The sequence below is a fragment of the Hevea brasiliensis genome, chromosome 13 (genome assembly GCF_030052815.1).
Source record: "Hevea brasiliensis isolate MT/VB/25A 57/8 chromosome 13, ASM3005281v1, whole genome shotgun sequence".
NCBI lineage: Eukaryota > Viridiplantae > Streptophyta > Magnoliopsida > Malpighiales > Euphorbiaceae > Hevea > Hevea brasiliensis.
Window position 1 is genome coordinate 78,337,115 of NC_079505.1, and position 14,726 is coordinate 78,351,840.

Below are 14,726 nucleotides of genomic sequence, written 5' to 3' on the forward strand. Positions count from 1 at the left end.
AGGATTCAATGTCATCATGCTCCAAAGAGATATGAGAAGCCTGTTGTATATGTTGTAGAAGCTTAACAGCATTATTTGGGTTCTTGGGACAGTTTTTTTCATAATGTCCTTTGTTCCCACAAATGTAACAACGATCAGACTTCTTCGTGCCCATTCTTCTTTTTTTTAAGTATCTAACTGGCTTCTTTCCCTTTCAATGTTTGAAAGGAGGCTTGGACCCCGAAGAACCAGGATATTTCTTATAATGACTTTTCTTCTTTGGCTTGCATTCATAGTTCTTCTCCTTGCACTTGATGTCAAGGTGGGACTTCTGGCAGATATTCATCAAAGTCTTGCTATTATCAATAATGTCTTTGAATAATTTCTGTTGCTCACACATTTTGTCCAGACAAGCCAGTGTCATCTGGTGTATTTCTCCAATGGTTATGGCATTTATAGCTCTGCGGTGGCAACAATGCTGTGATGTAGCTCTGGTTGCAATGCTTCTGGGAGAAAGGCAATATAAGTATGCCACAGGTTTATGTCATTATAGCCATTCAGTAGATAGTAGCGCTGGACCATGCGTTGGTAATGCCTTTCTATGTCTGTCTTCTTTAAAGAACAATAATGCATGTTAAAGAATTCTTGACGTAGCTGTTTGTTATACAGAGAGGCGTCTCCAAGGAATTCAGTGAAGATGGCATTGATTGCTTGTAAGATATTTAAGTGGCAGAATTGGGCTTTGTGGTATTCTCCAAGGGAGGCAAACCAATATTGAAGTGTTCCAATGGTTCGAGATATAAATTTCCTAAGAACAGTATGGGAGTCAGCACCTTCTTGAAGCATTTGGACATCTAGCCAGGCTTTGAATTCTGCAATGTGGTCTCTCCATTTGGATGGAGGTATATCATCTAAAGTGAACCATGGGCTTGAGCTAGGCCTAGACTGCTGTTGGGCTCCTGGAAGACCAAAATCCAATATTGGATTGTCTTCAAGTATTTCTACATGTGGGTCTTGGGCTTAGGGAGGCCCTGTAGGGCCTGTAGTGCCACTAGTAGAATCCATAGTCGGAGAAGGACCAATCTGAGATGAGGTTGGCGGAAGATCAACCATGAGCAATGTCATAATATCCATTCTTCCAGATTCACTATCATCACTGGAAAATTCATCTTCATCATGAGAAGAGTTATCTTCTGAATCAAAAGGGACAAATATCATATGTTGAGATGGTGGTTCAGGATGCATTTTTTCTTTGCCTTTGTTAATCTTTCTTTTGGTGGTTTGGGATTGATTAGAGGAAGATGGACTTCTTGGCTCATATCTGGTAGGTGCTGGAGGAGGTATTAGTTTTTGGAATAAAGGAGATGGGTTATATGTTGTAAGAGTAGGATCATAGGAGTAGTTAAAAGGGCCAAAAGGAGAATAAACAGGTTCAGATATTGGTAGGAAAGGATTTTGTGAGCTTATAGTAGAAAAAGGGCTGTAAGAAGCAAGTGCTTATGTTGGTATGTGAAGGTCTACTTCAACCTGAGCCAATTGCTGCTTTAGTCTTCTGATATTAGCTTCCTTTTGGGAAAACTCTATACCAAATCTTCTTTGCTGTATCAGGGACTTAAGATCCCTGTCAAGCTACATAATCTTCCCTTGTAGTTCCCTATGCATATTCTGAGCAAATGCAGTGAAGGAATTTACCTTTTGATCAATGTGCTGAGTTCTTGTGAGAACTTGATCAATCTTAGAATCAATTCGTTGCAGCGTCTTGTTTTAAACTACCGCATTCTTTGTTTGCTAGTTTAGAACTTTCTTCAACTTGAGTGATTGGGGTCATTTGACCTTCAGCATCAACTTTAGTTGAGTGGATGAAAGGTCTTGTGGAGATCTTGGCCTGCTAATCTGTCTGTTGAGTTAGCGGGGGAAAATCTGCTTCATATGAGACAGGAGAAAACATCATGCATGGCAGCACCAATGGCAGTACAAGAGGTAGAGGAGGAAGAGAAGGCTGTCGTGCTTCTTCTTTCCTGATGATCTCCAAAGCAAGTTCGTAAATTGGAAAGGGCTTCCTTTACTTAGTTTCCTCTTGGATGCCTATCCGTGAGTTATTGTCAGGATAATCTTCCTTGAGAGTCTGAGGAGGTTTGCAATAAGCTCTAGACTTCTTAGTAAGTTTCTTCCAATTCTTATATGACAGAGGATGATCGTACTCATGTTCCCAATAATTATCACAACAATCACAATCTGAGTCCCATATGCCAGATCCTGGGAGATCCCAAGGACAATGACTATCTATCCTCATGGGATAAACATAGTGGTTGTCAGGTGTTATTGCCGCGATAGGATAGTGTTTTTGCTCCTTTTCTAATAGTTGGACCATCATTGTCTGAAACACAGGCAGAGATCCAGTGGAATACCTGGGTGGTTGGAAGGTAGTTTGTACCGTTCCATCAGTATTTATTCTGAAGGAAGATTTAGTGATTTGGATCGACTGTGAGGTTGCATGGAGCCTTTCATAGTTGTTTAACCAGGTCTTTGGAATGAGTTGTTCAAGCTCACTTCTAGGCAGTTGCCTAGGTATCTGGACTATTGTTGGAGTAGTCTCAGTGTCTGCTAGGACAAGCAAAGTATCATTTGAAACAAAAGGCTGTGACAGATCTACCTTATGGTCTTATAGTTTGTAAATAATCTGATGATGCAAGGTGGCCATCATAGATGATGTCACCTATTCTGCTCTTATGAGCTGGACTTGTACCTTTAGTGCAGTGCAGAGATGAGGATCTCGTAGTGAGAGATTATAATTTGAGAAGAATCTCAACACTACACTTCCAGCGTGGATAGTGGTTAGACAAGTTCCAATGACCGCGTGCTCATACTGGAGAAATCTAGTGTTGAGGAGTGACACTCTAGTAGTGACTGGGAGTCCACATCTTCCATGTAGACTGAGAATGAGTCTTACTGCTCTGAAGTGCACTCACTAATGTAATGTGGTGTGTTGATATAACACAAATTTCTCTATTTGTCGTGACACAATATAATGCACTAATAACACTTAAAACTGTGTTTTTAAGTGATATTTTCTTTATTAAATACCTTACAATGAAACTACCTTTTTAATAGGTATTTTCTTAAATAAATACTATTTTATAAATGGTTTTATATTCATATTAAATTTGTAAATAATTTTTTAAGTTATATTATTTTAATGGGTTATACTATATCAAGACCAAATATATATATATAAATTCATATTAAATTTGTAAATAATTTTTTAAGTTATATTATTTTAATGGGTCGTACTATATCAAGCCCATATATTTATAAAATAATTTTCTTTAAATACATTTAAAGAAAATTATATTATTTTCATATTAAATTTATAAATAATATTTTAAGTTATATTATTTTAATGGGTCGTACTATATCAAGACCAAATATATATATATATATATATATATATATATATATATATATATATATATATATATATATAGTTCGATGACAGTGGGAGTTTGAGAGAGGCATATCGGGAGGGAATAAGACTTAGAGAGATGTCAGGAGGAGAGAAGAGAGGTTTATTTATTTAATTAGATAGTATCCTAAATTGGGAGTGACATTCAAATAAAGCTTTCTCAATAAATATGATTTAATGACCCTTAACTTTACAAGTAAAATTCATTACTAATTCAACCAGTTATTGGTAAGTTGATAACATTTCAGTATGCTTGAAATAAAAGGATGACAGTGCTATGAAAGATAACATTAAAAAATAATGATAAAATTAACTCATAAGTAAAATTTTTTATTTTAAACTTTTAAATATATATGTATATATAAATTAAACCTTTCATTTTTAAGAGTGTGATATCTAATTTAACAATGGTGCTTAAAAAAATGCCATAGGACATAATATATTTTTTAATCTCTATTTTTATATTTTATCAGTTCATTTTTATATAGCGCATTTAAATTTTTTCTCTTTTGTTTAAAATTATATGTGACATTTGGAACACTAAAGATATTAACTTTTTTTTTTTCTAATTTTACCTTTTATCTCTACTAAATATAATAAATATTTATATAATTTTTGAAAATTAATAAATTAGATTAATTATGTAAGATAAAGGATAATTTAGTTAATCCCTAATATGCTTTTATAAAAATGAGATTATTAAATTATTTTCATAAATTACTGTTCAAAATTCAAATAAAATAAATAAAAGTAGTAATTTTTATATAAAAAATTAGTTTATCATAGTAAATAATAACTTTTTATTTAAATGTTTTTAAATATAAAATACTAAAATCTTATATTATAAAAAATAGTTATCTAAAATTATTTTTCAACATCTTTTAAGAATTTTAAAATTTTAAAATTTATAATTTCAGATATTATAAAATCTGCTTACCATATCATACATCTTTAAAAATTATTAATTTATAAATGAAAATTCTTATTAGATTAGAAAAAGGGTGAATTATTTTTTTCAAAATTATATAATACATATTTAAATAATTATTTAATAAAAATTATTTATACAATTTAAAAATTTATTTAGAAAATACTTCTTATATTTAAAGTCTAAGAATTGTAATGATGACACTTTAAAAATTATCATATAGCATACGTGTTTATTTTATATTTTGTTTATGATTTTACTGGTATATATCAATTAATTTTAAGATATAAAAATATATATTAAATTATTTTATTTAAATAAAATAATAAATAATTTATACAGTATATAAATAAAAATAAAAAATATTTTCTATGATTAGTTTTTCAATTTATTTTATTTATGCTTTACTTTATTTATCATTATATTAGAACTTATAAATTCATGACAATTATTTACAAAATAGATGCATTTTATATTTATTATATATTATTTAGGAATGATTTTAATTTTAATAAAATAATTATAAAAAAATTAATAAAGTAATATTTATTTTATAAATAATATAATTACAGTTGGTACTCTGTCTTTGAAAACAAAAAAGACATAAAAGGGAAAAAAGGAAGGGAAAAAAAAAATGAATTTTTACTGTTTAGTTACAAAATAGAAAGAAAATGAATTCGCTCATTTACATTTCCCTCTTAATTTCCTTCCTTCCACTTCCTCTCATCCAAAGCGTAGCCCCTTCTCTCACACATCACCGATTACCCCAACTCTCTCACTTATCCTTCTTTCCCCGTCCTTCACACCCATCCAAACAAGCTTTCAAATTCTAAGGTTTCAATTTCCCCTCATAAACTCCGTTGATCGGCGTACTTCCGTTGGACCACATTACACGGAAGCGCCGCAATTAGGGTTCAGGTTCAGTTCTTTGCGTTTGCAATCGAAGATTGAATTTTATCGTCTTTCGATTCTTTTATTCGGATTGCGTTATGTTCACACCGCAGAGGAGGCAGTCGCCAGCGATTACATTAACTCCTCGAAGCGAGGTGCGTAAGAGCGGTGCCGTAAATGTGGCTTCGACTAACCTGAAGATTGGAGGTAAGGGTAAAGAGGTAGCGTTTACTGATGGATCAATGCCACCGCCGCTGCCGCCGCCGCCGCTTCCACCGCCGTTGGGTTCGCTGAGTGGTAATGGTGCGGAGTTGGATAGTGAAGATATGGGTGATTGGAAGCGGTTTAAGGAAGCGGGTCTATTAGATGAAGTGGTCATGGAGAGAAAGGACCGTCAGGCGCTTCTTGAGAAGGCCTCGAGGCTTGAAAAGGAGGTTTGCCTTTTAATTGATGCATTTTGGAAATGGGGTCTTTGGGAGAATGCATTATGCGTGTCGTTTAATTTTGCATTTTGTTTTGAATTACATGTAGGTTCGAAATTTCTCAAATATGTCGACTTGACTTTTGTGTTGTCTGCATGTTTTTTACAAATGAAGGGAGTATATTTTAATTCTTTTTTAACGCTATTAATTTTTCCATCATTTGTGAAGTTGGTTTTTATTGTTAGTATTATTTAGAAGAGTTTGGAGTCTGGGTCACAAAAATACGTGTGCTTATTGATATTGTTTATAAAAGGATATGGATATGATTTAACGATTGAATTTGGTTTACTAATTAGGTTGTTGCTCTAGTGTAATGTTATTGAATTCTTAATTTTGCCCCTCTTGTTTGTTGGCTTCTCTTTCTTCCTCTAATTTAAAGCTCTCTGTTTCTTTTATGGTATTAAGTTAATCTTGGTCCATGTTGGGCAATGGGTACAATGGGCACCAAACATTACCTAGCTGTTTATGTGTACATATCTTGTAGTTTTTTAATTCATTTGTGGCAGGAGAGAAGTGATTCTTTACCCTCTTAATCCCCTTCTTTACCGATGCTAATTATATTTTTCCAGAAAGAAAACTGAGCCTAAAGTAACCATTTTTCAAGTGAGAAATCAATTGAAAATCTTTTGATCTCTTATCTTTTATGCTTTATACTTTTCTTATATGTTACAATGAGGTATGATCTTGAGTATTGGTCTAAAGTTTAGAATTTAAATTTGTGAAACTCAGTTGCATATTTACGCTTCTTTTCTTTTTTTTGGCACAGCTTTTTGATTACCAATATAATATGGGGCTTCTCCTTATTGAGAAGAAAGAGTGGAATTTGAAATATGAAGAACTAAGGCAAGCATTAGCAGAAACTCAGGAGATCCTTAGGCGTGAGCAGTCAGCACATAGAATTGCATTCTCTGAAGCTGAGAAGAGGGAGGGAAATTTAAGAAAAGCTTTAAGCACTGAGAGGCAGTGTGTGGCTGGTGTATGCTTCTTGTTATTCTCCCTCTGTTTTTAGGCTTCTTGTTACTTGTTATCTAATTTTCATATATGTTGTGCTTGGTTTGTGAAAATTGGAGAGAAAAAGAAGAATGTAGCAAAAAGAAGGATAAAAGAAAACAAATAGAAAATAATACCAGACCATCGGGTGCGAATTTTATCTCACCTTATTGTGTTTGACTGCTGGGCTTGCTCTTGAAGCCCTCCTCAGCTTATGTACTCTTAAGCCATATCTTAGATGTATTTTCTGTTTTCCTTTGCACCCTTGAACTCTACATTATGTTTTTAACATACTGGTACCTTTTATTTTTACAGAAAAGATTTTATATTTTAACTTTGTCTAATGATTGCTTGGTTTTTCAGTGACTGAAAAAAATTCTGAACATTCTGTCTTATTATATATGGCCTGCTATTTAATAAATGACCGAATCCTTATTTGCTTAAAAGGTTGGGATTTTACTTCCCAAATTCGTCTCAACGAATTGGTTTTTAAACTTTTGGCTAATTTTGGATCATCCTTTGTCAATTTTGTAATTTTCTGAAAACTTTATCTAAAGCGCTTGGGCTGCTGTTGAGAAATCTTAGCATAATTGCTGTTAATGTTTGGGAAATTCTCTACTGCCTTTTATAGTCTGCACAAGTGTGAGTTCCTCACTTCCTTGTAGTGTTTGTGAAATCTTATTTTATGATTTTTATAGATGTTTCTTAAGACATCTCTTCTCATTCCTTGTATTGAATTCAAATAAAAACTTAAACCGATAGAGTAATGCAAGGGAAAAAAAATGTTGAGATGTTGGGTTGGTGCCCATGATCTTGGATATGAGATTGCTTCCTGTTTTATTGCCTTGGTTCATGCTAAATGCCAATGTTGGGTTTCTATAGAAACGTTTTCAGCATCATTCCCTATGATGACAGCATAGATAATTGGGAAAATACAATTTTTTTACAACAGTTTTTCTTCCCATTTTTGTTCTTTTTTCTCGTGCTCTGTTTTTTTTCTTCTAACCCCTTTGCTGTATACTTTCTATTGGCCACGATTGTGTCTCCTTTCCTGTTTTGTGCTATTGAGAAACATTTTTGGTTAAAAAAATGTAGGTGTTGTTCCTCTCTCGATAAGTTCTCATCCATCTTTAGAGTTACCAACTGGTGCTACTTGATGCGAATATCCATATCAAAGCAGGGAAAATGCATATTAGCTAAATTTTTGTGTGGCTATTGAGTTTGGTGGTTATACATTGCTGATCTTTGTGGCACATCTAATCAATTGGCATGAAGCATTGATCATCCTGAATTACGATTACAATTATGTGTCATTAATTCTTGCATTTGTAGAGATTTATGCAGTGTTGAAGAGGTCTGAACAATCTAAAATTTTGTTGCCCTGTTTAGTTATCTTGAACAAAATGCTTTTCACTGCATTCACACTTCACAGCAATAACATGAGATGTGGCCATCCTTGCAGGCGGTTCCCTTTGAATCTTTCCTGATATTTGTGTTAGTATTTACTTTTTATATCCTTTGCTTACTCTCTGCAGTGGAACTTTTCATTTATTTATTCTTTTTTGATATTGGTTATTCAAAATCCAAGTGTAGTTTGAAAAGGCTTTCTGTGACTTGCAAGAGGAGCGTGCACGGATCAAGCATGCTTCTGATTCAAAGTTGGCTGATGCAAAAGCTTTAGCTGTTGGGATGGAAGAAAAATCTGTGGAGGTGGAAGAAAAGATGCGTGTTGCTGAAGCCAAGCTTGCTGAAATCAACAGAAAGAATTCAGAGTTGGATGTGAAATTGCAAGAGTTGGAAGCTCGTGAAAGTGTGCTTCAGAGGGAGTGTCTCTCTTTAAATACTGAGTATACTCTATGCTTCAAGTGAAATGATTGTATTTGCTTGCAATAGCTATGGAGCATGTCACTCAGAATGCTAATATCTGTGATTGATTACTCTTAGGAGAGAAGCACACGAGGCAACTTTCTACAAACAAAGAGAAGATTTACTTGAGTGGGAGAGGAAACTACAGAAAGATGAAGAGAGATTATTTGACCTTCGAAGAACTCTCAACCACAGAGAGGAAAAGGCAAATGAAAATGACAAGATTCTTGAGCAGAAAAACAGGGATCTAGAGGAGACTGAAAAGAAGATTGATTTATCTTTTGCAAAGTTGAAGGAAAAGGAAGATGATATAAATAATCGACTCTCAGATTTGACTGCAAAGGAGAAGGTTTACTTCTTGTCTAGCTGATTATCTTATTTAAGCTGTTTTTCTTTCATTTTTTTTAAGCTTATTTGTTATCTTTTAATTTCTTTTTCTAGAAAGCTGACTCTATGAGAAGCATCCTGGAGAGGAAGGAGAATGACTTACTTGCCTTGGAAGAAAATCTTAGTGCTAGAGAAAAAGTAAGTCTTAAAACTTAAACTTTATACAATTATAATGTTTCTGTTGTGAGGAATGGATTGAATGGGGTTGACACTTGAAGTTATATGAGTTGTATACTTGCGGTGATCTGCCATAATATTTTTGAGAATTTATTATTTTCATGTGTTATTTCAAGAAAAAAATATTGATGTTTATGTGATATTGAAAAAGATTTTTAGCCGAATGTCTGTTGTAGTGATTACTGATTAGTCAAGGTGAGTGTTGTTTTATTATGATTAGTTAGTGGACATGGTTGAAATGGTGGGATGTTGGGCATCATTCTTTTTAACTGCCTTGATTTTAGTTTATGATTATTTAGCGCATAAGTATTTAGCTGACAATCTTATATCTTTTGTATCTTATACAGGTGGAAGTTCAGCAGCTTGTTGATGAGCATCGGGCTTCTCTGGATACTAAAACGCAAGAGCTTGAGTTAGAACTAGAGGATAAGAGGAAGGATCTTGATGATGAATTGAGAAGCAAGGTCGAGGTATTAGGGCAACGTGAAGTTGAAATTCTTCATAGGGAGGAAAAATTGAGGAAACGAGAACAAGCTTTGGATAGGAAGTTGGAGAGAGTGAAGGAGAAAGAAAAGGACCTTGATGTAAAAACAAAAGGTTTGAAGGATAAAGAAAAGTCTATGAAGGCTGAGCAGAAAAAGTTGGACCTTGATCATCAAAAATTGCTTTCTGATAAAGAGAGCTTGCAAGTTCTCAAAGATGACTGTGAGAAGATAAGGTCTGAAATTGCTCAGCAGGAATTGCAGATTGGTGAAAAGAGTGAAAATCTTAAAATAACTAGTAATGAGAGGTTAGAGCACCTCCGGTTGCAGGCAGAATTGAAACAGGAATTGGAGAAGTGCAGGCGTCATGAGGAATTCCTTTTAAAAGAAAGCGAAGATTTGAAAGAGGACAGAGATAAGTTTGAGAAGGAGTGGGAAGTGCTGGAAGGGAAAAGAACTCAACTTAGTAAGGAGCTAAACAAAATTATTGAAGAGAGGAAGCATTTTGTGAAGTTGCAGTGCAATGAACAGGAAAGGCTGAAGAAAGACGAAAATGCAATGAAGGAGTACATTCAGAGGGAGTTGGAGGCTGTTAGACTTGAAAAAGAATCATTTGAAGTGAGAAAGAAGCGTGAGCAGCTTGTTTTATCCGAAAATGCTGAAATGGAGCATGATCAAATGGTGCGAAACTTTGAATCACAGAGAAGCAATTTTGAGGCTAATCTGGTGAGTAGGCGGGAGGCAATGGAGAAAGCCATGCGAGAAAGGGAGAGGTTATTTGATGAGCAGAGGGAGAGAGAACGTAAGGATATAAGTTACTTAAAAGAAGTTGCTCATAAGGAATTGGAAGAAATACGCGCTGAAAAGCATAAAATAGAAAAAGAAAAGCAAGAAGTTGCTAAAAACAAGGAGAAGCTAGAGGGACAGCAAATTGGAATGCAAAAAGACATTGATGAGCTTGTGATGCTTAGCAATAAGCTACGGGACCAACGGGAACAGGTTATCAGGGACAGAAATCTCTTCCTTACATTTGTTGAGAAGCATAAGAGCTGCAAGAACTGTGTAGACATTACTAGTGAGTTTATACTTTCTGATCTTCTGCCTCCTGACATGGAAGACAGGAGGATCCTTCCCCTTCAAAGGCAAGCGGATGAAATTTTGAGGAATGATCAAGATGATGTGGATGTTACTGTTGTTATGAATGTCAACAGATCTCCTAGTGAACATGATTTGGGATATTCCAATTCTCAAGAGCGCATGTCTTGGTTCCGTAAATGCACTTCGAAGATTTTTAGCATATCACCTACTAAAAAGAAAGAGCATGTTTCAGTTCCAATTTTGGCAGAAGAAAAGACTGATGGATTTGGTATGCTTGCCAGTAAAGCAGCTAGAGGTAGTGTTGCTGGAGATGAATTTGAGCAGCTTCATTTTGATGCCATTAAAGGAAAGGCAGATGGATATTCCATGTCTGTTGATGATCACGGTAATATGGACAGTAAGGTAGAGGATGCTGAACAATCTGAGCTGAAGAGTAGTCGAAGTAAACCTGGGAGGAGACGCAAGGGTGGAATAAGTAGAACACGTTCAGTTAAAGCAGTCGTTGAAGATGCAAAGCTGTTTCTTGAGAAAAGCTCAGAAGGACCTGAACATTATGCAAAAAAGGTACAGTCTAATGATATTTATCAAAACATTGATGAAAGTATAGAGAAGCCAGCCAGCAACATTGCCAGGAAGCGGGAACGTGCACCAACTGAAACTGAGCAGGATGCTGGTGATAGTGAAGGATGTTCCGAGAGTGTAACAACTGGTGGTCGCAGGAAGAGGCGACAAATGGTGGCTTCAGCAATTACTCCAGGGCAAAAGCGCTACAATCTTAGGCGACACAGGACGTAAGATCTTGGGCTATGCTTGATATGGCTTGATAATTGTCGTAATGCAAGCAAGATTCCATTAAGGTTATTAATTTGCTTGATTATGATAGAATGGCATCTCATCTCATTATGTAATATGATCAAATCATTGTTTTAAGTCATGTAATACCTATTGCACATGAAAACTCGTATAATCTAATAATTCCAATAATTATGCTTATTACCTTCACTAACATCAAATGCCCAGATCCTTCACTGCCAATAACATGAATACTATTACTGCCTCTACCAGGTCTACCAACTCCCACCCACCATCATTATTCTGTCACCACCATTGCGATTCCATTGTTTTTATCATCACTATTAACACTGCCACTCATCATTATTGTCACCATTGCAGCTACCATCATCACCTCTTTTATGTTTTCTACAAAATAAAATAAATATGGGAATGAAAATTGTCATTATAGTAATTTTGCATTTATGCAGCCGAACGCAGGATTCTGTTCTATCTCATTTCTTATTTTATTGCATTGTTGATTATGTGCAATTCCACTACATCCTCCCTATTTTAGCCTTAGTTTTTTGAATGAGAATGATATAGTACTATGACACTTACCATGAAAGCTTTAACACCTTTATTTAATTTAAGATAGCCATTGTAGTATTTGCACGTTAGTTTGTAAACAATAGCCTGATAAGTGTGATTCATGTTGGATATTGGTGACATCAAGGAAGAAAGGCATTTCTGATTTTTTTTTCTTTTTTTTTTTTGGGTTCATCAGTGCTGGGGCACCCTCTGCCAATGAAGCATTTTCTGGCTTGACCAAGACAGGGGAGAAAGAAGCTGATGGCGGTGCTTCTGTTGAACCAACACGAAAACCTGAAACTGCGCTTGCATCGTCACTTGGAGTTGCTAGTGAGACTGGCAAGTCTACAGATGCATTGAAGGTCACAACACTAAAAAATGTGGAGTTCTCACAGGATAGGGCAGTCAGGGTAACGTTCTAGTTCTTTGCTAGACATGACAATTTATATGGTTATGATTTTTAGTTGAATGTATTTTGCTCTAATTTCTTTCTCCCATAATTATTGTATTACATTTTGATTCAACAACCATTGATGACCAGGCTGACATATCAAAATCTATTGAGATTATGGAGTTGAGTGAGGAAGTAAATGGTACTACAGAATATGGGGATGAAGATGAGAATGGCAGCACAATCCATGAGGAGGATGAAGAGGACTATGATGTTGATGATGAGTTGGAGCATCCTGGCGAAGTTTCCATAGGGAAAAAGATCTGGACCTTTTTTACTACATGATGGATGACTTATGTTTTGTGTCTTTACTGTCTAATTGGATCAGATCAACTGTGATCTGCACATTTTAGTTAGTATAGGTCATGTTGCATTTCCGATGAACTCATTCAGCAATTCCTGTATCCATCCACCATTTATGTAGTCTGTACCAGGTACCATGGTGGAATCAACATAATCTTTTTCCTATCATATGCGACATGGAGAGGCAGGATGAGCAATGTTAGGAACATTTATCTTAAGAATCACTCTTGCTATCTACCCACACCCCCTCTGCATGTCGAGGAAGAGAGTTTTCTTCTTTCTCCCCTCTCCTTAGAAAGAGTATCTGCATTAAATGGTGGGAGATTGCTCCTGGAAAATAAAATACAATTAGTGGGACAATTTAAAACAAAAAAATTGGTGTATGAGCTGCTTCTGTTTCCTGTTGTTCTCACAAAGCTGGTGATTGAGCATCCAAATGAAGCTTGTTCAAATTCAATCTTGAAGAAGGTTTCATAATTTTCGTTTTGTTTTTTTTTTTTTAACTGCAACTGTCAAATCACAAGGTAAGGAAAGATCCATGTCAAGTCTCTACAGCATATCCATAACAAACTGAAGCATCATGATGATACTTGGGTAACTTAGATCCCCTCAGTAATTGGTACCTGCTATTTTCATCACACCCCTAAACTGAAAAGCTGGTTTGTCCGTAATGAACTCCTAAATTCTGCCACAATTTGTGGTTTAGGTTTTGTTTACTAATAATAATTTTTCGATTTCATTAGTTTCCAGCATCATATTAAATTGATGAGTGAGAAAAATGCTAAATTCATGTTATACTCCTTTTTTTTTTTTTTTTACACAAAGAAATTCATCACAAGGCTCAGAGTCGAAATGTACACCAACAGAGCAAATCCAAGATAACCGAAAAGAAGGAAACAAAAAAAAAAAATTTAAGGCCCAAATACTTCTAGCTTGAACATAAACTAGGCTCAAAAGTCCATCTCACAACAAACTCTTGCTGTAGACCGAAGCTTGCAGAGGTGAGTGTCTGCAAAACTCACAGTCGGTCTTTAGCGTCTAGAAGAGAGAGAGTGTGGCCTCTACTATTGAAACAAGAAGCCCTTCAAAGGCACCAAGGAACCCAGCATTCCAAACAGTAACAAGCGCCTTAAGGTCTCCAAGGCTCAGCAACCTTTCGATGTCCTGCTAGTAGGGTTGAATGACAAGGCTCAAATGGCTTCTCAATCTCCTATATAGGCTAATACGTCAACGACCATTATAATAGGCTGGCGGAAAAACCCCAAAGATGCTATTCTCATGCTATTCTAGAATACCCTCTAGCAAGGTAACCTCAGAAAACCGACCATGTCGACTAAAAGCTCTATTAGAGCTAAACCAAACCAAATCTCCATTTATCCCTCACCAAGAAATCTTGGACCTACAAGAAAAATACACAACCAAAATCTATTCACAACCCAGCCTGGAGGTAAGTCTAGAGGAACCCATTTCTAAAAATAATAATAAATCACGTGTTATATTTTGACGTCACATTAAAGGTATAATAGATTTAAATAAAAATGTAAAGAAACATTAGTTTTTTGAGATAAAATTAAGAGAGAAAATTATATTTTAGCATAAGTTATAAACGTGAAAGATAAAATTAATATGTACTTTCTAGTTTCCATTCAGTGTTCACTGTTCAACTTTGTCCTCCCCCAACCTCTCATCCTCTCTAGCTAGAGGTAGGCAACCACAAAAAAGTAGTACTGTTGAAAAGCAACATGTCAGCCTGGCCAAAAAATTTAGTAGGATGCTTCTCATTCTCCTTATCCTTCAACCCCAACTAGAAATTGTGGTCCATTTTACTCAGTTCTCACTCCACCACAAAGTCAGTCTCCAAGCTTAA

At 35.3% G+C, this 14,726-nt stretch overlaps 1 protein-coding gene across 2 annotated transcripts; it reads left to right on the top strand.

The window, feature by feature from the left end:
• Nucleotides 1–5,051: 5,051 nt before the first annotated feature.
• LOC110646326 (nuclear matrix constituent protein 1) lies at nucleotides 5,052–13,083 on the top strand. 2 transcript variants are annotated; one of them, XM_021799728.2, is made up of 8 exons: nucleotides 5,052–5,695; nucleotides 6,510–6,719; nucleotides 8,327–8,580; nucleotides 8,678–8,948; nucleotides 9,041–9,124; nucleotides 9,511–11,534; nucleotides 12,302–12,515; nucleotides 12,647–13,083. In XM_021799728.2, the coding sequence occupies exons 1-8, from the start codon at nucleotides 5,360–5,362 to the stop codon at nucleotides 12,839–12,841; spliced, it is 3,588 nt and encodes a 1,195-aa protein (XP_021655420.2). In that variant the 5' UTR covers nucleotides 5,052–5,359; the 3' UTR covers nucleotides 12,842–13,083. The 2 variants fall into 2 exon arrangements, with proteins under 2 accessions (XP_021655420.2, XP_057988307.1); XM_058132324.1 differs by lacking the exon at nucleotides 5,052–5,695 and having other exon boundaries at nucleotides 6,584–6,719; nucleotides 8,322–8,580.
• Nucleotides 13,084–14,726: the final 1,643 nt, after the last annotated feature.